The 20,280-nt window shown below is 44.7% G+C and overlaps 2 protein-coding genes and 1 long non-coding RNA gene across 10 annotated transcripts; 2 read left to right on the top strand and 1 right to left on the bottom strand.

Moving 5' to 3' along the window:
• The first annotated feature begins 413 nt into the window (after window positions 1–413).
• On the top strand, window positions 414–3,204 carry LOC120320634. Of its 8 annotated transcripts, none has more exons than XR_005560160.2 (5): window positions 414–762; window positions 2,307–2,564; window positions 2,631–2,672; window positions 2,735–2,932; window positions 2,988–3,204. XR_005560160.2 is itself a non-coding variant. In XM_039370878.1 (5 exons), exons 1-5 carry the CDS (start codon window positions 2,181–2,183, stop codon window positions 2,824–2,826), a joined length of 363 nt encoding a protein of 120 aa, XP_039226812.1. In that variant the 5' UTR covers window positions 2,069–2,180; the 3' UTR covers window positions 2,827–3,204. The 8 variants fall into 8 exon arrangements, 6 of the variants coding, with proteins under 6 accessions (XP_039226808.1, XP_039226812.1, XP_039226813.1 ...); XR_005560161.2 differs by having other exon boundaries at window positions 2,735–2,936; XM_039370878.1 differs by lacking the exon at window positions 414–762 and adding an exon at window positions 2,069–2,204 and having other exon boundaries at window positions 2,307–2,394; window positions 2,448–2,564; window positions 2,735–3,204.
• Window positions 3,205–7,233: 4,029 nt separating this feature from the next.
• LOC120320638 lies at window positions 7,234–19,806 on the top strand. Its single transcript, XR_005560162.2, has 13 exons — window positions 7,234–8,148; window positions 8,210–8,361; window positions 8,422–8,836; window positions 8,919–9,073; window positions 9,133–9,649; window positions 9,711–10,129; window positions 10,246–11,139; window positions 11,243–11,423; window positions 18,506–18,615; window positions 18,677–18,828; window positions 18,889–19,303; window positions 19,386–19,540; window positions 19,600–19,806. It is a non-coding gene; the product is annotated as an uncharacterized LOC120320638 (long non-coding RNA).
• Window positions 11,191–18,507, bottom strand: LOC122319507. The gene has a single exon (XM_043206837.1). The coding sequence runs from the start codon at window positions 18,031–18,033 to the stop codon at window positions 14,890–14,892; it is 3,144 nt and encodes a 1,047-aa protein (XP_043062772.1). The 5' UTR covers window positions 18,034–18,507; the 3' UTR covers window positions 11,191–14,889.
• Window positions 19,807–20,280: the final 474 nt, after the last annotated feature.

Below are 20,280 nucleotides of genomic sequence, written 5' to 3'. Positions count from 1 at the left end.
GTTTGTTTACATTTTAAAGGTTTAGGAATTTTGCATTTGTCAATTAAATTAAGTTTAACATTTATATTATTTCTATTTTCAGATGCCCCCGCCAGAAGGACGGAAACATCGAGCCTCAGGAGTCATTGCCGGTGGAGAAAGGGAGTTGTTTGTCCCAGTTATTTGGAGCCGCAGGCTGCGCGCAGATTTAAAAGGAAAAAGTTGGGCCAGCGTTTCTGGTAAGTATTCATGGTGTAAATTTTGGCCGGCTGACAAGTGTGGTACTTTTTACCACCACAGCGGCCGTTATTTTGCGTTTGAGTTTTCATTTTTGTTACAGTAGTTTCACCAGTCGTCAGTGTTTTATTTTCGTGTACAGATCCCGCGCCGCCGTCAATTTATATTTTAATTTGCAGGAGGCTGCCAACCCGCCCATGGGTCTCGTCGCCAGCCGTCAAATGGTCCAAAACGAAGTGGATTCCCGCGCCGCCGTCTTATTCCAAGGTCCAAGGAGTTGCTGCATTTCAGCTGGAGTTCTTCAGTGCGTAGTGGATTCCCGCGTCGCCGTCCCATTCCAGGATCCAGGGAGTTGCTGCACTTCAGTTGGGGTTCATCAATGTGTCGGCGATAGCGTCGTCATTGCTTTGGAGTCACCAGGGTCGTCGCTTCTGTGGGTCGTCTCGCCAGGGAAAGGAGGCATCTTTTGGACGCCGGGCCAAGATGCTTTGCTTTGGGCCGACGCTCGCAAATGTCCATGGAATTGGATGCAGAAAATTGGATTAGATAAGTATATCTATGTGTTTAGTTTTGTTTTGTCTGACTATAGTTTTTGTTTTCTTTTGCAGGTCCAGATTGTCCAGGATTTTAAGTTTGTCCGGTGGGATTTGGGTAGGAAAGCGATGCCATGGATTTATAAGAAGCATCGTTGGGGAGGTTATATGTCAGTTTGTATGTGCATTTAGTGTTCTGTTGTTGTTAATTAATTTTTATTAATTTTTATTAATTAATTTTGTTCTTTTACAGGGATGTTTTCAGTTTACTGTTGCTGCCAGAAAAAAGGTCGAATTCAGGGGTCATGCTTTTGACCTTTTGCCAGGCCAGCAGCGCCGCGCTTAGGATTCAGAAGGACGAGGGGGCATCCTAGCATGGAAATGGCATCAAAAAATTCTGCGTTTTTAATGTTTTAGTTGCCAGAAACTTCGTTTTTCGATTGCGTCAAGTAGGTGAGTTGTAGATTTCGTCGTTTTATGCTTTTATTAATTTTTGACGTTTCTGGTGAAAGTACGGGAGACAGAATGATGATTTCTGCCCCGCATCCACGCATTTATTTGCCTGTGATTACACAGAGTGCAATATCTAGGTACAATTATTTTCGATTTTGAATTTGTACATTGTTGGGGATGAGTGTTAGGGTTGGACAGGTGTGGTAGATATACATGATTTGGTATTTTCTTAATTATAAACATTGCGTGGATGGTAACATTAACATATGATTTTTGTTTGTTTACATTTTTAAGAGTTTCAGGCAATTTGCATGAGTCAATTTATTTGAGTTTAAAATTGGTTTTATTTATATTTTCAGGTACCCCCGCCAGAAGGACGGAAGCACCGAGCCTCAGGAATCTTTGCCGGTGGGGAATGGGAGCTGCTTGTCCCAGTTATTTGCAGTCGCAGGCTGCGCGCAACTTTTGAATTTGAGTTGGGCCAGCGTTTCTGGTAAGTATTCATGGTGGAATTTTAGCCGGCTGTCAAAAGTGGTACTATTTACCACCACAGCGGCCGTTGTTTTGCGTTTGAGTTTTCATTTTTCATTTTAGTTACAGCAGTTTCACCAGTCGTCAGAGTTTTATTTTCAGTTCGGATCCCGCGCCGCCGTCAATTTAGGTTTTAATTTGCAAGAGGCTGCCAACCCGCCCATGGGTCTCATTGCCAGCCTTCAAATGGTCCAAATCGCAGTGGATTCCCGCGCCGCCGTCTAATTCCAAGGTCCAGGGAGTTGCTGCATTTCAGCTGGAGTTCTTCAGTGCGTAGTGGATTCCCGCGTCGCCGTCTTATTCCAGGGTCCAGGGAGTTGCTTCACTTCGGTTGGAGTTCATCGTGTGTCGGCGAGAGCGTCGTCATTGCTTTGGAGTCACCAGGGTCGTCGCTTCTGTGGGTCGTCTCGCCAGGGAAAGGAGGCATCTTGTGGACGCCGGGCCAAGATGCTTTGCTTAGGGCCGACGCTCGTAAGTGTCCATGGAATTGGATGCAGAAAATTGGATTAGATAAGTATATCTATGTGTTTAGTTTTGTTTTGTCTGATTTTTGTTTTGTCTTTTCTTTTGCAGGTCCAATTCGTCCAGGATTTTTCATTTTTGTCCGGTGGGATTTGGGAAGGAATGCATTGCCTTGGATTTATAAAGAGCATCGTCGGAGGTTCGTATTTGTCAGTGAGTTTGTAAATGCATTTAGTTTTCTGTTGTTGTTAGTTTATTTTGCTCTTTTTCAGGGATATTGTCAGTATGTCGTTGCTACCAAGAAAAGGTGGAATTTAAGGGTCAAGATTTTGACCTTTTGTCGGGTCAACAGCGCCGCACTTGGAATTCGTAAGGACGAGAGGGCTTCCCAACTTGGAAACGGCATCAAAACATTTTAGGTTTTTAATGTTTTAGGTGCCGAAATCGTCGTTTTTCATTTCGCCGAGTCGGGAAATGGTAAGTTGCGTGATTTTATGTTTTTATAAATTTGTTTTTTAATTTGTTTTATGATTTTACAGGGATTTTGTTTGTATGCCGTTGCTGCCAGAAAAAAGTCGATTTCAAGGGTCGCGAAATTGACCTTTTGCCGGGTCAGCAGCGGCGCACCTAGGGTTAAGAAGGACGAGGGTGCACCCCAACATGGAGACGGCATCCAAACATTATAGGATTTTTATGTTTTAGGTGACAAAAGCTTCGTTTTTCGTTGCGCCTAGCAGGGAAGTAGTAGGTTGCGTAGTTTTATGCTTTTATTAATATGTTTTTCTTTTTCAGGGATATTGTCAGTGTTATCGTTGCTACCAGAAAAAGTCGAAATTCAAGGGTCACGATTTTGACCTTTTGCCGGGTCGGCAGCGCCGCACCAAGGGTCAATAAAATCGAGGGGGCTTCCTGGAATAGGGACGGCATCAAAACATTGTGGATTTTTATATATATTATTATATATTGCTCTGTTTTATGTTTTGATTAAAGTATTTCAATCTTTAACGGAGATTTTGTCGATATTGCATTTCTGGAGGAAAAAAGTCAATTATAGAGGTTACGATTTCGACCTTTTGCCGGGTCGGCAGCACCACGCCTAGGGTCTGTAAAAACGAGGGGGAAACCCAATAAGGAAACTGCATCAAAACATTGTATGTTTTTTGTGTTATGAGTGTCAAGAAGTTAGTTTGTCCATTTCGCCCAGTCGGGTCGTCTTTTGTCGTCAAGTATGGCTTTCATAGAGATTGCAGCTGGTGTTTTGGGACATTTCAAAGGAATTGCAGCAAAAAATTCAGATAAGTGACGTTGTGCATACGCTGCTGCAATGAGTCGACTTAAATTCATCATGTTTTTGCTGCGCGTTGATCCTTCTCCTGTCCATCAGCTTCCAGTTTCGTATATGCTGGTCCTAGTGGGTGGCATCCTTTACGTCTTCATCGTGGGGGTCAGCAGGAATACGTCGTCAAGAGGTTTATTCGTCCGGATTTCTTGCTTGTATAATTAAGGCCATTAATATATCAATTTTCTTTTCCAGGTTGTCAACTCTATTTGCCAGTTTAATGACTGGGTCGTCGGGTTGGCTATTTTCTGGAAAAGTGTTGATATTTTGTGGTGAGGGCGTTGTCTCCTTGACTATCTTTGGCTTTAGATTTGCCAAAGCAGCTCTGCTCGTTGTCGGGGGGCTGTCGTCTTTTCCCTGTTTGTGCTCCATAGCTTTTTCTACCTTTTTTTGTTCCTTTCGAAGCCCGTTCTGGAATTTTTCCAGATGCCTTTGCGCAGGGTTTTTAGTCATATTTGGGGCCTTTACCTTAGGATTGGTCCTGCTATTTGTGGAGGCCTTGTTTGTACTCCGGCGCCATTTATTTAGGCGTTTTTGGATGGCGATTTCATGTGAAGAAAGGTACGGTAGGTTTGGCCTACTATCCTTCACATTTTGCCGGAACGGGTTCATTGCAGACTTCCTGGCGGCTTCCTTTCGGGCTTCGGCCATTTCGGTACTATAGGGTAGTCGGGGGGTCTTGTTGAAAGGGGGGCGGGGCTGACGTTCGTTATTGTTGCTTTTTGCGTCCATTATTGTCCTAATTTTGTGAAAATCTATCCTGTTGACTGCTAATTTTTGCTTCTCTGCCTTATAGGCAGGGCACCCCTTATATGCGCTGATGTGGTTTCCTTGGCAGTTTGAACAGGTGGCGGGGGTTGATCTTGGCTTAGTGCACTCACTAGACCAATGCTGGCCAGCGCACTTCATGCACCTTGGGGGCTTCATACATGTGTTCCTAGCATGCCTGAATCCCTGGCACCTGAAGCACTGGACCGGTTCCCTCGTCCTGTTTTTCCTTTCGATTTCCACTTTTTGTCCTCCTAGCTGTTTAATGGAGAGGATCCTAAGGTGGCTTCCGTCCATGGCCGAGACAATTTCTACCTCGTGCATCCGCATCGGACCACCAGTTGCAGGATTTGTCATGTTCCTTGTGAACTTAGTCTGGTGGCCGAGCTTCTGCAGCTCGCTGGTGATCCACGAGCAAGGGGTAGAGGGGTGCAGGTGACGAATAACAACTCTGAAACCCCTTTCAGATTTATTCTGGTTTGAGTAGAATGGGATACCACTTTTAGCTAGTATGTCTTTAATTGTTCTATGTGCAGTCAAGTCTTTCGCCTGGATAGTTACCCCGTTTCCTATAGATGTTTTTGTTGTAAAACTGTCTACCCCTGCTGAGTAATTTAGCTTTTCCAAAAGTGGCACGATTTCCCTAACATTTTCTATATGAATAGGGGGGGCCCTGCGGCTCTGTGGAACTATTTGCCACGGGGGCAGTTCGGTAGCCGGATTTTTGGGGGGAGGGGGGGCAATTTCAGTTTGCGCCGGTGCGCTGCGTGCAGAGGCCTTTTCACTCTCGACTGGGTGGCGGGGGGCTTTTATTTCCTCGACAATACTTTTGGCCGCCTTACTTTTAAAGATGGGGGTGGCTAGGGGGGGGAAAGGGTTTGGGGTCGCAAAATTGGTGGGCACACATGCTTTTTTATTGGGCGTTTTATAGCTAAAGCTATCCCTGTCCATGTTGGTATTTGTGCGCTTGCCCGGGGTTTTCGTAATTGGTGCCGGATCAGAGGATGCCACAATTCCTGGACCGGTTCCGGCCACCACTTCCGAAAAACTCATAGGCAGTGCGTTCGTGCTATTGGGGGGTGAATTAAAAAGGTCCCGCTTGGCTGCAGGCCGGTTGAGGGTTCTGGATGCAGATGTGTTACCCATGGAGTGTGTAGTGGTGACTTTGAAATTTAAATTAGTCTGAACAGGGGAACACAAAGAAGCGCCTTTCAGTTGGGGGGAGATTCTTTTATTTTTTGTAGTTTCCGCGAGAATGGTGGGTTTCTTTTTTAAGCTTAGTTTGGAAATGTCAGGTTTAGGATATAAGTTTTGGAAAAAAGTATTGCGAGTTATTAATTTATGTTGTGTTTCACCTTGGTTGTGGTCCCTGCTATTGTCATATATATTGGCTAGTTTATGTAGTGTGTCAGCATTTGCAAGCGCGGGACTTTTTGAGCGGCTGTTTGTGCTTATGTTAATAACCTTGCTTGTGTGTGTAGGTGAGAGAGAGTGAGGGGAAATGCTTTTAGAGCCAATTTTTGTAGATGTGCTGAGGTTTCTCTCCATGCTGTTGTCTTCATGTGTGGGGAAAGGGAAATTTCTAAGAGCGCCGCTCTTTTTGTCATCCGTGTTGGTATTAGTAGTTTCAGCTGCGTTGGTGTTGTGAGCTGTTGTCAATTTTTTCCCCCTATTTGTATGTGTGATAGAAAGAGGGGAAACCACTGGCCCATTTGAGACGCTACTTTTGGCGCCAGCTGTTTCTTTATTAGTATTAGTAAGGAAGAGCGGGTCTTTTTGGGCATTTTTGTTTTCTCTATTCTCTTTCCCCTTATATGTAAGTGAATTTATAATTTTTATAGCAGCCTCGGAAGGGTTTTTTAGACTGTTAATTGCAGAGTTGGAAGACGATTTTTTCATGTTTATTAAACTGATATTAAACTGAGAGTTGTTAGAATTATGGGACATGGGCGAGATTTCCAGGTAGAAAGGGGTATTTTGTCTTTCTGGGCTCGAGAAAAGAGAGAGCGCCTCGTCATTTGAAGAGTCGTCAGAGAGAATTATTTGGGCCATAATATCTGCTGACTATATGTAAAGGAACGATACTTTTTGTGGTATAAATACCCTGACTTTGGTTTTGGCGGGTCCTTTGGTACGATTCCTTTTCTTTGCTAGTCCGTCTTTGCCTCTTTTTTGCGTTCTTCCTTCTTTGCGACGTTAGGGTTCTTCTTTATGGTTCTCCTTTATGGTTTCTCTTTATAGCTCCTCTTTATGGTTCTTCTTTATGGCTCCACTTCTTTATTAAAATCTGCAGCTCGCTGGGTTTGTCGATTTGTCTCAAAATATTTCACCGAAATCACCGAATTTATATGCTTTTTTTTAAAATGTTTATTTTAATTGTTTATGAAAATTGTTTGTCAAATTGTTTCTGTATAAATTTTCCCGCCGGGAATTTTTTGTCTTTCCACTTGTGGAGATTTTCACTTTAATGTCCCGTTTATTTTTCGTTTGCTTTGTACTTTCGATTGTATTTTAAATTGTAATTGTTATAAACAATTTTAGGCAATTTAAAAATATCTTTTATTAACTTTGCTATTTGGACTTTGCTTTTGTCTTTTCACTTGCGGAGATTTTCACTTAACTGTCCCGTTTATTTTTCGTTTGCTTTTACTTTCGATTGTATTTTAAATTGTAATTGTTATAAACAATTTTAGGCAATTTAAAATATCTTTTATTAACTTTGCTATTTTTTTTTTTTTTTTTTTATTTTTTTTTAAATTTTCAACGCCTAATAGACGCTGGCATTTTTATTGTACTCTGATTTTTCTTTTTTAAAAATATATAGTAACAATTTATGGCTTATTTACATTTTTGGATTTGCGGTATTTATACGCGCTTAGTTACAAGTGTTAATTTAGGAATTACATTTACGAGTGACATTTTTGGTTAACTTGGCTGCGGTTATGCGCGCATTTAAATTTAACTAGGAGAAATAGTTTGCAACAATTTACAGTTTTAGATTTCTTGGTAGTCATTTTGCGCGCCATAGTTTAAGGTATCGGTTTAAGTTTAAAGTAAACATAAAAATTGCTTATCATTAGAGGGGACAGTTATAAGTGGATTTTAGAGTAATATGTAAGTTGATTTGCATTAGACAGGCGTTGGCGTGGTGTCCAGCGATGAGACTATAATTGACGGCGGCGACGAAAGTTGGTTACTATCATCCGACGAGATAGATAGTACTGTTGCCCATCCTTCATTTATGTCTCCATTATGGCCGTCCATTTTGTTGTTGCGTTTCGTGTTTTTCACTTTAAATAGCTGCTGCACAGGCGCCACTGCCGGGTTAAAAAAGCTACTGACTTGCCGATTTGTGTTCGGAGCGAAGGCGGGCTGTTGGACTTCGATAAATCGACAGGAAAAACACGGCTGGTACTCGATGTTATAGTATTTTTAACCGCCTGATTGTTATCGATATCCCGCGAAGCTTTTACCGGCATCGGTAGCTGGTCTCACACTCCGATTTAAATTTGGAGCGTTGGCGGGCTGTTTGACTTCGATTAATCGGTAGGGAAAAAGAACATGGTTGGTACTCGATGTTCTAATATTTTTACCGCCAAATTGTTATCGATATACCGCGAAGCTTTTAACGGCTTCGGTATCTGGTCTCACACTCCGATTTATGTTTTGAGCGTTGGCGGGCTATTGGGCTTCGATATATCGGCAGGAAAAACATGTCTGGTACTCGATGTTCTAGCATTTTAACCGCCGAATTGTTATCGATGTCCCGCGACGCGTTTCCCGGTATTGTTGGCATTATCGGTAGCTGGTCCCACAACTCCTAGGCAAGAAGCGTGTGTAAATTGTGTAAGTGATTAAATGTGTTATAGTTTTGAGCAGTAATTAACAATATTATTGTTGCTTTCAGTGTCGTTGCTCACAACGCCGCTGCGGAGATGCCAGCATATAACAGGCAACGGCCCATCCGGACCGTCAACCCCAATGCATGCATTCCAACTGTGGCTGGCGAAAAGCATGCGGCGCAGTGTGACGTCATCAACAGGAAGAAGCCGGTTGGCCGTAAATGCAATTTTATACCAATCTGTGGGGGAAAAATTAATCAATACTTATTTTTTCCAGATCGGATTGTCGAATCATTTGCCGGTCCAATACGGTTTGGGCAGGGGCCAAGCTAGGAGTATGCCATCTGGCAGCTGCGGCAAAACATTGCCTTCTGCTAATTCCGCCGTTGCTGTTTTAGCTGCTAGTGAGTGTGTCACCGCCTACATGAGCCCGAAGAGCCGAGGGCTGGCGCCAGTTTGCATTTATGAGCCGCTGCCGTTGCTGCTGCAGGCATCGGAGAGGTGGGCAGCGTAGGCCTGCTTCCATCTTCAGGCTGCTGTCCGTCGGATGACCGTCGTCTTCTCCATCTAACAAGCCCCTGTTACCGGCCAGGGCCAGGCGAGGAGTACGGGACGTCTGAAAGTGCCGATGGTTTTTGCTGAGGATCCATTTCCTGCTAACGGTGCCGCTGGTGTTGTTGCTGCTGTTGCTGGTGAGTGTGTCGCCGCCTGATGCATTTCAACACACAAAATGTATTAGAAGGGGAGAAACTAATCCAGTCTTCTTTCTTCCAGGGTGACAAGCCACTGTTTGCTGGCACGTGATGATTGACCAGGTGCCAAGAAGAAGTCAAGTCGCAGGGAATTGTCAAAGGCCAAAAACACCCTCTGCTGCCGATGCTGAGGGCATCGGTGCTGATGTTGCTGCTGCTGCACAGTGAGTCGTTCAGGTGAGGGCTGGCGTCAGTGTTCTCAATTTGGACGTCTGTATCTTCTGCTGTTATTTCAGGATTTACTGTTCTAATTGCATGGCAAGCCTGTTGCCGCCGGCCGAAAGGACGCGCATAGGTGTCTCCAGTGTCTTCGCCCAGGCCTTCAGCCGGCTCCTGCCAAGCGTTTCAGACGGTCCCTGTGAAAGCCGCTGGTGCGCTGCATCATACAGCAGTTGAATTGGAGTTGTTTTGGACACAGCCATGCAGACGCCGCTGACCCTGCTGGCGCTGTTGTTGCTGCCGCTGATGTTATGCTGTTCCAGTCTCTCCTCATTCATCTGGTTCGCAAAGCCCTGACGCTGCGTATGCGACCCCTGGTGCTGCTTCCCATGCTTCAGTAACTTCTCCTCCAGCTTATTGTTGGTGGGCGTGCATCGGGGGCGGATCCTCAAGTTTCCGGCGCTTCAGTCTCCACATCCGGGCTTTCAGAGAGGGCTTTTGTTGTTGCTTTTGCCGGCCTTGCTTCTGCTGATTGCTGTAGCTGCTGCCATTGTGGGCTAGACCTGTTTCTGCTGCTGTTGTTGTGTCGTAGAGGTTTGGTGAGAGAGATTGTAAGGAATGGAAAGAAAACTAATATATATTCTCTTTCTTTCAGGGAGGAGCGCTGATGAGGCGTCAGATGCAGCAGCAAATGGAGCCGTGAAAGCAGAAATACCGCAGGCGCTAAAGCCCCCGGTTGGAAAGGAAGAATGCGCCGCAGTCCCGCGTCTTCAACAGGAATACGCCAGTTTGCCACGAGTGATGATCCTGCTTGCGGTTCCTTTGCTGCGGCAGTTTCTGCTTTTGGGGCAAACATACACAGCATGCTGTTCAAGGCGCTATTCCGGCCACCGGATTTACGACGCCCCGCTTCTGCGTAGGCATACGCTGCCGGATCCTCCAGTTAATGGCGCTTCAAACCCCTAATGCAGGGCTTCCGGATTGGTGGACGTGGGCGGCATGTTGTTCTTCACCCTGTCGTGCTTCTGCTCGGTGCCGTTTCTGGCCTTGCCGGGATTATTGCTGTCGCATTAGGTGAGCCAAGCAGCTGCAAGTCGTCTGCTGCCGATGTTGTTGTAGTTGCTGCTGTTGGTGAGAAGGGTCGTAAGCTGAAGGGGAGAAATTAATCCGTGCTTCCTTCCTTATTCCAGGACGAAACGCCGGGAAAATTTGTCGGTCCAGGACAATTTGCCTGACCCCGATCGAGGAGTCGGGTCGTCGGAGAATGCCGAAAGGCTTCTGCTACAAAGTCTCTTCCTGCTGTTGCTGACGCTGTATGCTGTTCCCGCTGCTCGCTAGTGAGTGCATCGCCGCATCAAGATCTCGCTCAGCATGGGGGAGCTGATTAGCACGATGCCGCATATATGCCATGATGTGAGCTTCCCATCTGTGGCTGGAGGGAAAAAATCGCCGCAGTCCAGCGTCATCTGCATGAAGGCGCCGGTTGTCCAGGAAAGAGATTTAATCCAATAGCTAAAGGGAAAGAAAAAACTAATCCATGCTTATTTCTTTTTTTCCAGAGCGAGTCTCCAGGGGCCAAGCGAGGAGTCTGGTCGTCGGAAGTTGCCAGATGGAATCTGCTGCGAAACATTATGCTGCTGCTGCCAATATTGTTGTTGTTGCTGCATGCTGGACTGCATGCACCATTGTTGCTGCATGGCAAGCATGTTGCCCCCGGTCAACCAGCTGAGCGTGATTGAAATGTTGCTGATGACGCCGTCTCATGGCCAAGCATTGCAGGCAGTCCTCATAAGCGCGACCGCCGCGTCGGCATAACACCGCCAAAAGGACCGATTGCTAAGATGGACTCGGTCACGCAGGGGGCGCCGACCCTACTGCCGCTGTCGTTGTTGCTTTTGGGGCAAAAGCGCGCCTCACACTAGAGCCCCGCCTCCTCAGGAAGACCGGATTTGCCATGCCGGCGTTGGGCTCAGGGTCATACAGGCCTACAGAAATGGTGGGTGTGGGCGGCGAAATGTTCAGCACACCACCAGGCCTCCTCCTCAACTGATTCTGGTCTTGCTGCTGCTGTTGTTGCTGACTTGGTGAGCTAATGCTTTTATCAGTCGCCCGATGCGCTGTTGCTGTTGTTGTGATTTAGTTTATGAGAAAAGGAAAGTGAATTAAAACATGTTATCTCTCTTTTAGGTTGGAGCGCTGGTGTGTCGCCCAATACGGCAGCAGATGGATCCATAAGGAGCCAATAAGGCGGAAAGACCGCAGTCGCAAGTCCCTCGGTTGGAAAGTAACGATGGATTTTCAATAGCGTCAGGAGAAATGATTTGAGAGCGCAGCTTGTGCCATGCAGGCATAATTATTTTGTTAACCAGTAGGTGATTAGTTAAGTTAATTTTACCATAGTATATATAAGCAGATTTCCCTTTTTATGTAACCTGTAACTTAGCCTTTAGCCTTTTTATATTTCTTTCCTCTCTTTTCAATATTTTGCCACCCCTTCCGCCAGTTTTGATTATTTCTGCCTTCTGCTCCTGTCCTGGTTTGTTTTGATTTAATTTTAGTCCCCTTCATAGTCGGGTAGGATTATTCGTTGTACATTTAATGGTTGCCCTCTGAATTTTTCTATAACTTCCTGCCTGGTTAGGTCGCCCTTTCTATATTGTTTATTATATCGGTTTATTTCCAATTCGCACCATCTATCTGGAGGCCACTTTTGGTTTTCCCTTTCTCTTTTTTCCCTTTCTTCCTGTTTTTTTATTCTTTTGAGCTCTTCCTCCTCTTCCTCTAGTCTCAGCAAGGTGGGGAGTTCAGTTAGATGCATTTGTCTTATTTTCTCTCTCTCGCTACGCTTTTTTACGGTTCTGCAGTCATCTATATCAGGGATTTTTAAGAGTTTAGGTGAGAGGGTAAGTCCAGTCTGCTTTTGCGTGATATGATCATTTGTCATTTTAAAGTACCTCTGCCTGCTTCTTTCTAGTCTGTTCGGGATATAGTGCCTAGAGAGAATCCTGCGAACAGCTATATTTGGGTGCGATTTTATAGTTTCTGAGAACCTGTGCATAGCCTGTTGATAGAATTCTTCTACTGTTTTGACGCCAAAAAGGTCCCTTATAGTTTGGTTTCTCGTATATCTTCCCGCTCTACATATGTCTCTTATTTTTCTGTTTTCCTCAACCTGGACCCTCCTTATCTGTGCATCTGTCACAAGGGGACCCCAAGCTGCTATGGCATACTGCCATATTGGTGATAAAACTGATTTAAGGATCAGTATCTTAGTTTTAGTAGGGAGTTTACTTCTTCCGTTTAGGATCCATGTCAATTTTCTGTAGGCTGTAGAGTATTTACCCAATAGCTTTGTGACGTGAGAGCTAAGGGTTAGCTTGCTATCAAGGGTTACGCCAAGGTATGATTGCTTGCTTTCCTTCTTTATTGTTTGACCCTTGATCTTCACATTCATTGAGTTTGTAGGTAAGTCGTTTTTTAATGTAAAAATGACATGTCCGGTTTTAGCAGCGTTTACTGAGATACCCCATTTGTCCGCCCAGTCCGAAAATGTCTTGAGGTAGTTTTCGTTGTTTCTTGTGGTGGCAGTTGCTAGTGTGTCTGAGCTGAGGACTATAGTGTCGTCTGCGTATGTTGAGAGCATAATTCTTTGTGTTGGTGAAGGGCGGTAGATATATGGGAGGGGCATGTCAGAGGAGAAGATAGAGTAAAGTAGTGGTCCGAGATTGCTTCCTTGAGGCACTCCTGCGCCTATTTGTCCTGTTCTCGAAGTCTCTCCTGCTTGGTCTTTAACTTCGAACGTTCTATTTGTAAGGTAGCTCTCCAGTATAATGTATAGGTTGTAAGGTAGGATCTTAGCTAATTTAAGTAAAAGGCCTTCGTGCCATACCCTATCAAAGGCCTCAGAGATGTCAAGGAAAACCGCTGAGCAGTATTCCTTCCGCTCGAAGGCCTCGAGGATGAACTGGGTGACCCTGGCTATTTGCTGCTCAGTTCCGTGCTCTTTTCTGAAGCCAAATTGGTGCAGTGGTATGGCTTTTTTGAATAGATCTACCCTGAAAAGTCTTTTTAGGAGTAGTCTTTCAAACATTTTAGAGAGTCCCGAGAGTAGACTAATCGGCCTGTATGACTTCGGCTCGTTTGAGCTTTTCCCTGGCTTCAGGATCATTTTTACCTGTGCATGTTTCCAGGCTTCAGGGTAGTATCCTAATCTAAGTATGGAGTTATAGATTAGGATAAGGTACAGGGTAGCTTTAGTCGGTAGGGTTTTTATGAGCTGGTTTGTTATAAGGTCTTTACCAGGTGCTTTGCTATTCTTTAAGTTTTTTATTTCTTCATTTAATTCGTTTAGCGTAATGGGTTGGTTATGGGGGTTTTTGTTTAGATTATGTCGTTCTGTTAGCATGCTTTCCTTAATTATTCTTAGTCCGGTGTTAACCTTATCTATGTGGTAATCAGGTACAATTTTATTTGGCTTGAATCTTCCTTCCAAGTGGGAGACAAACGCTTCTGTTGTCTCCTTAATTGTTTTAGTCCATTTAGGGCCTTTTTTGGTTTCTAATTTGAGGGGAAAGTTGGGTTGATTCATTTTTTTCCCTTCATCTAGCAGCCTCCAAATTTTCCTCATTCTGTCCGGGTTATTTGTGTCAATTCCTGCAATTTGCTCATTGATTCTCTTTTCTCTTAAGATTTTAATTGCTTTTTTAAGTCGATTTTCAGCTGCTTTTAGTTTAGTTTTGTCCTCGTTCGTTCTAGTAGCTTTAAAAATTCTACTTTGTATACGTTTTTCTTCCAGCAATCTGCTTGTGTTTTCGTCTAGTGTGAGCGTATGACTATTTCTGTTAGCTTGCCCATATCTTCTTCTGTGGTTATCAGGAATTCTTGGGGAGGGAGTTGATTCAGCAGCCGAGTCCTTGATGTTTTTAATAAAGATGTTTATGGCATCATTTATGTCTTCTGCTACCCTTATCTCAGTGTTTAGAAGTATCTTCCTTTCTAGAACGTTCTTAAAGAGCTCAATGTTCGTTGTTTTCTTGAGGATATTGTTGTTTTGTTTTTGCAGGGAGATGGTTTTTATATCTAGGTTTATCTCAAGTAAGATGGGAAGATGGTCTGAGGATAGGTGTGCACTTGAGGAGATTCTTTTTTCATACCTGCCAAGCCGTTTACATATCGAGAAGTCTATTGCTGACGGGCTTTTCCTTGTATCGTGCGGGAAATGTGTAGCGCTGCCAGTCGCGACGATTTCAGCCATGGAGTCTGCTTGAATTGCATCGTAGAGTGCGGCGCCACGTTGGCAGGCGCGTATACAACCCCATTGTCTATGTTTTGCGTTCCAGTCGCCACATAGAATGAGCTTAGTCTGCCCTCCCATAGTTTTCTCAGCAAAATTGAGAACGTCAGTAAAATGGTGGGGCGACCAGCTTAGCGAAGGCGGACAGTAGACAGATGCTATTACAATCATTTCGCTGCGTCTGTTGTTTTCAGGCAGTAATACTATTGGGGCACTCTGTATGCATTCCTTTTCAATCGGTTCTAAGGCCATGTGGCGGAGACTACTGTTTACTATCGTGGCGACTCCTCCTCTCTTGCTAGAGGCAGGATTTTGGGCTAAGTATGTGAAATATCCTGGCAGCTCTAGTTTGGTAGAATTGTTGTCTAGTCTAGTTTCGGTGACTATGATTATGTGGGCATCAATATTTAGAATGAACAGCTTAAGCTCATCTATTTTATTGTTGATCCCACCAGCATTCCAGAAAGCGATTTTAAGGATGTCCCTGTTGCACTCCCGAGTCATAGGAGACGTCACTTTCTGATGTTACTAGAAAGAGCATTTAAACGAAGATTGGATCTCGGAAAGGATTTTTTGGAGATTTTGGACAGTCTTTTCCTTGGCTTAGTAGGCGGGTGACGATTTCAAGAAGGTTGTTGAGCTTCTTTTCCATCCCTTCAATGCGATTTAAAAGGTATTGCTCCCCACTCACCTCCTTAGATTCGTCATTAGGAATATTTTGTGCTAATGGTGGTGGGCGGAAATGAGTGAGATGGGTGTTGGCCGGGTTTAGGGCGCTATTTGGGTTTTTTCTGCTTTCTTCTAGAGAGGCCAAGGCCTTTTTGCTAGTTGTCGGCGGGCTTGTCTCATTCCTCGGTTTTCTGTCCAATGTCCTGATTCTGTTTAAGCGTTTATTTATAGATAGATTCCTTTGCGATATCTTCTTTCCTTGGATTCTTTTGGCAGGTAGTTTTGTGTTGTTTACTAATGTGCGAGGGAGGGGGTGTGTGTAGGGCTGCTTATTGAGGGGCGTCTGAATGTGGGTGGGTTTTGGGTAGGGATGTTTATTGCGGGGGGTCTGAAGGTGGGTGGGTTGTGAGTGAAGGGATTGAATTTTGTTGATAGATAGTCTTTGCTTTGCTTCTTGGAAAACAGGACATCCTTTATAGCTGCTAACGTGGCTTCCATTGCAGTTTGCACAAGTAGCCGGAAGGTTTTTGGGTTTGGTGCATGAGACCGTGGCGTGCAGCTGGCCACATTTCATACATTTAAACGGGTTTCTGCAATAATTTTTTGTGTGTCCAAAGCATTGGCAGCGATGGCATTGTGTAGGATCCTTCGATACCCGTTTCCTTTCAACCTTGACCGTTTGTCCTCCAAGGGATTTTATTAGCAGGACCTTAAGATGGCTGCCGTCAGCCTTGGGTACAACCTCAACCTCATGGATGCGCATAGGATTTCTCGTGTCCCTAAACTGCATTGCCCTGATAAATTTTGTAGCTATACCGATGTCTTGAAGTTGGCTTTCAATCCATTTGGTCGGGGTTGACTGGTGGAGGTGCCTAATTACAATTTGGAAGCCCTTTGCACTCTTTGGCTGGTGAGAGTGTAGGGGAATGTTTGCTTCAAGGAGGACATTCTGAATTGCATTGTAGGCGTCCATCGTTTTAGCCTGGATTCTAATATTGTTGCCAAGTTCAGACTTGGTAGTAAAGCTATTTACCCCGGCTTTATAGTTTAGTTTTTCTATTAGCGGGATAATCTGCTGTATATTGGACAGGAAGATTGATGGTGGTTTTCTGCTAGCTGGAACAGTTTTCCAGGGCGGTAGGTCGGGATCGGCTGCTGCGTTTGAGGGACTTATTGCTGGAGCTGTGTCCATTTCAGCTGACTTCTGCAGGGATTCTCTTCTCGAGTCTTGCCGAATCTTAATAGCTGCTTTGCTTTTGAATAAGGGTGTTTCAGAGAGTAGGTTTGTGACCCCCAGATCATCATCAGAGAAGTCGTCGCGTATTCTAACCTTTTTGTTAGAGGTTTGAAGTAGGCCTTCATCAAGACAGTCCCCACAGCGCTTCCCAGGAGTTTTAGGAGAAATCAGTGTTTTATTTAGGTTTTTTCTAGCTGCAGTCGGAGGGCGTCCGAGGGCGGCAGAGTCATGTTTTGCTTGAGGGGGATTTTGCATTGGAGTTGGTGAGCGTTTTGCATTTTCTCTAATCAGCTCTGCAAAAGTTTTGACAGGAAAAATATTCTGAGTAGCTGTGGGTTTGTCTGTGTAAGTGACAGCACTGCTTGCTGGGCTTGGGTTTGTGTCTTGGGCGGCATGCAATGCGTTTATGGTGGGCTTTATTGGTTTTGTCTGGCGTGAGTATGTGTGGGAGGGAGAAGCTGCTTTTTCGGTTTTTAATGCTTTGGTTGCATTGGTGTCGTTATATTGTGTGGGTATGTTTATATGTGTTTTGGCGGGAATAAAGTTTTGTGATGCTGTGTGTTTGTTTGTGTGGGTGAGTGTCTTGGCTGCTATGCTTGTTATTTGCTTCTGGGAGAGGGGTGAGGGGCTTAAAGCGGGCTGTGTTGGCTTGGTTTCACTTGGGTGTGAGTGTGGGGAGAGAATTAATTTAGCGGTTTTTGATGCTGTGGCTGCACTAGTGTCGTTATGTTGTGTGGGTGAGTTAATGTGTGTTTTGGCGGGAAAGAGATTTTGTGATGCTGTGTTTTTGTGTTTGTCTGTATGGGTGTGTGTCCCGGCTGATTCGCTTGTGATTTGCTTTTGTGTGAGGGGTGAAATGTTTTTGGCGGGCTGTGTTGGCTTGGTTTCACTTTGGTGTGAGTGTGAAGAGAAATTTATTTTAGCGGTTTTTGATGCTTTGGTTGCATTAGTGTCATTATATTGTGTGGGGGAGTTTATATGTGTTTTGGCGGGAACTAGGTTTTGTGATGCTATGAGTTTGTCTGTGTGGGTGAGTGTCTCGGCTGCTTTGTTTGCAATAGGCTTTTGGGTGCGGGGTGAGGGGTGTTTGGCGGGCTGTGTTGGCTTGGTTTCACGTAGGCGTAACTGTGTAGAAATTATTTTGGCGGTTTTTGATGCTTTGGTTGCATTAATGTCGTCATCTTGTGTAGGTGTGTCTACATGTGTTTTGTCGGGTAGATTTTTCTGTGTTACTGTAATTTTGTCTGTGTAGCTAAGAGTTTTGGGTGCTGAGTTTGTGCTTAATTCTTTGGAAGGGGGCGAGGGTTTGGCGGGCTTTATCTGTGTGTGTGTGGGAAAAATTATTCTAGCTGTTTTAGCTGCTTTCAATGTATTGAAAGCACTGGCGTCATCTTCTTGTGTAGGCGTGTCTACATGTGTTAGTGGCGAGGAAGTGCTAAAATTCTTGCTAATGGAAATGGGGAAGGGGCTATTGGCAGGCTTTTTTTCATTGGCTTCTGTGGTATTAGCAGTATTTCCGCATTTATCAACAAATAAAGTATCTGGCAATATGGTATTTTTATTTTCATTTAATACAATATTTTCAAAATCGTAAGATTTCATGTCAGCTTTTGGGTTGTGTAGGCTTCTTCTTACTATGGTGGTTTCATTTGACGTTGGCGTGGTGTCCAGCGATGAGACTATAATTGACGGCGGCGACGAAAGTTGGTTACTATCATCCGACGAGATAGATAGTACTGTTGCCCATCCTTCATTTATGTCTCCATTATGGCCGTCCATTTTGTTGTTGCGTTTCGTGTTTTTCACTTTAAATAGCTGCTGCACAGGCGCCACTGCCGGGTTAAAAAAGCTACTGACTTGCCGATTTGTGTTCGGAGCGAAGGCGGGCTGTTGGACTTCGATAAATCGACAGGAAAAACACGGCTGGTACTCGATGTTATAGTATTTTTAACCGCCTGATTGTTATCGATATCCCGCGAAGCTTTTACCGGCATCGGTAGCTGGTCTCACACTCCGATTTAAATTTGGAGCGTTGGCGGGCTGTTTGACTTCGATTAATCGGTAGGGAAAAAGAACATGGTTGGTACTCGATGTTCTAATATTTTTACCGCCAAATTGTTATCGATATACCGCGAAGCTTTTAACGGCTTCGGTATCTGGTCTCACACTCCGATTTATGTTTTGAGCGTTGGCGGGCTATTGGGCTTCGATATATCGGCAGGAAAAACATGTCTGGTACTCGATGTTCTAGCATTTTAACCGCCGAATTGTTATCGATGTCCCGCGACGCGTTTCCCGGTATTGTTGGCATTATCGGTAGCTGGTCCCACAACTCCTAGGCAAGAAGCGTGTGTAAATTGTGTAAGTGATTAAATGTGTTATAGTTTTGAGCAGTAATTAACAATATTATTGTTGCTTTCAGTGTCGTTGCTCACAACGCCGCTGCGGAGATGCCAGCATATAACAGGCAACGGCCCATCCGGACCGTCAACCCCAATGCATGCATTCCAACTGTGGCTGGCGAAAAGCATGCGGCGCAGTGTGACGTCATCAACAGGAAGAAGCCGGTTGGCCGTAAATGCAATTTTATACCAATCTGTGGGGGAAAAATTAATCAATACTTATTTTTTCCAGATCGGATTGTCGAATCATTTGCCGGTCCAATACGGTTTGGGCAGGGGCCAAGCTAGGAGTATGCCATCTGGCAGCTGCGGCAAAACATTGCCTTCTGCTAATTCCGCCGTTGCTGTTTTAGCTGCTAGTGAGTGTGTCACCGCCTACATGAGCCCGAAGAGCCGAGGGCTGGCGCCAGTTTGCATTTATGAGCCGCTGCCGTTGCTGCTGCAGGCATCGGAGAGGTGGGCAGCGTAGGCCTGCTTCCATCTTCAGGCTGCTGTCCGTCGGATGACCGTCGTCTTCTCCATCTAACAAGCCCCTGTTACCGGCCAGGGCCAGGCGAGGAGTACGGGACGTCTGAAAGTGCCGATGGTTTTTGCTGAGGATCCATTTCCTGCTAACGGTGCCGCTGGTGTTGTTGCTGCTGTTGCTGGTGAGTGTGTCGCCGCCTGATGCATTTCAACACACAAAATGTATTAGAAGGGGAGAAACTAATCCAGTCTTCTTTCTTCCAGGGTGACAAGCCACTGTTTGCTGGCACGTGATGATTGACCAGGTGCCAAGAAGAAGTCAAGTCGCAGGGAATTGTCAAAGGCCAAAAACACCCTCTGCTGCCGATGCTGAGGGCATCGGTGCTGATGTTGCTGCTGCTGCACAGTGAGTCGTTCAGGTGAGGGCTGGCGTCAGTGTTCTCAATTTGGACGTCTGTATCTTCTGCTGTTATTTCAGGATTTACTGTTCTAATTGCATGGCAAGCCTGTTGCCGCCGGCCGAAAGGACGCGCATAGGTGTCTCCAGTGTCTTCGCCCAGGCCTTCAGCCGGCTCCTTTTTTTTTTTTTTTTTTTTTTAAATTTTCAACGCCTAATAGACGCTGGCATTTTTATTGTACTCTGATTTTTCTTTTTTAAAAATATATAGTAACAATTTATGGCTTATTTACATTTTTGGATTTGCGGTATTTATACGCGCTTAGTTACAAGTGTTAATTTAGGAATTACATTTACGAGTGACATTTTTGGTTAACTTGGCTGCGGTTATGCGCGCATTTAAATTTAACTAGGAGAAATAGTTTGCAACAATTTACAGTTTTAGATTTCTTGGTAGTCATTTTGCGCGCCATAGTTTAAGGTATCGGTTTAAGTTTAAAGTAAACATAAAAATTGCTTATCATTAGAGGGGACAGTTATAAGTGGATTTTAGAGTAATATGTAAGTTGATTTGCATTAGACAGGCGTTGGCGTGGTGTCCAGCGATGAGACTATAATTGACGGCGGCGACGAAAGTTGGTTACTATCATCCGACGAGATAGATAGTACTGTTGCCCATCCTTCATTTATGTCTCCATTATGGCCGTCCATTTTGTTGTTGCGTTTCGTGTTTTTCACTTTAAATAGCTGCTGCACAGGCGC

The sequence above is a fragment of the Drosophila yakuba genome, chromosome 2L, assembly GCF_016746365.2.
Source record: "Drosophila yakuba strain Tai18E2 chromosome 2L, Prin_Dyak_Tai18E2_2.1, whole genome shotgun sequence".
Taxonomy (NCBI): Eukaryota; Metazoa; Arthropoda; class Insecta; order Diptera; family Drosophilidae; genus Drosophila; species Drosophila yakuba.
This window is presented reverse-complemented; position numbering and strand designations above follow the sequence as displayed.

Excerpts from the sequence above, each read along its gene's own strand:
- LOC120320634 (XM_039370874.2), top strand. The coding sequence starts at position 414 with ATGGGTCTCGTCGCCAGCCGTCAAATGGTCCAAAACGAAGTGGATTCC. Across the intron at positions 2,565-2,630 it reads CAGCGCCGCACTTGGAATTC|GTGCCGAAATCGTCGTTTTT; the intron begins GTAAGGACGAGA and ends TTAATGTTTTAG. Across the intron at positions 2,673-2,734 it reads TTTCGCCGAGTCGGGAAATG|GGATTTTGTTTGTATGCCGT; the intron begins GTAAGTTGCGTG and ends ATGATTTTACAG.
- LOC122319507 (XM_043206837.1), bottom strand. The coding sequence starts at position 18,033 with ATGGACGGCCATAATGGAGACATAAATGAAGGATGGGCAACAGTACTA.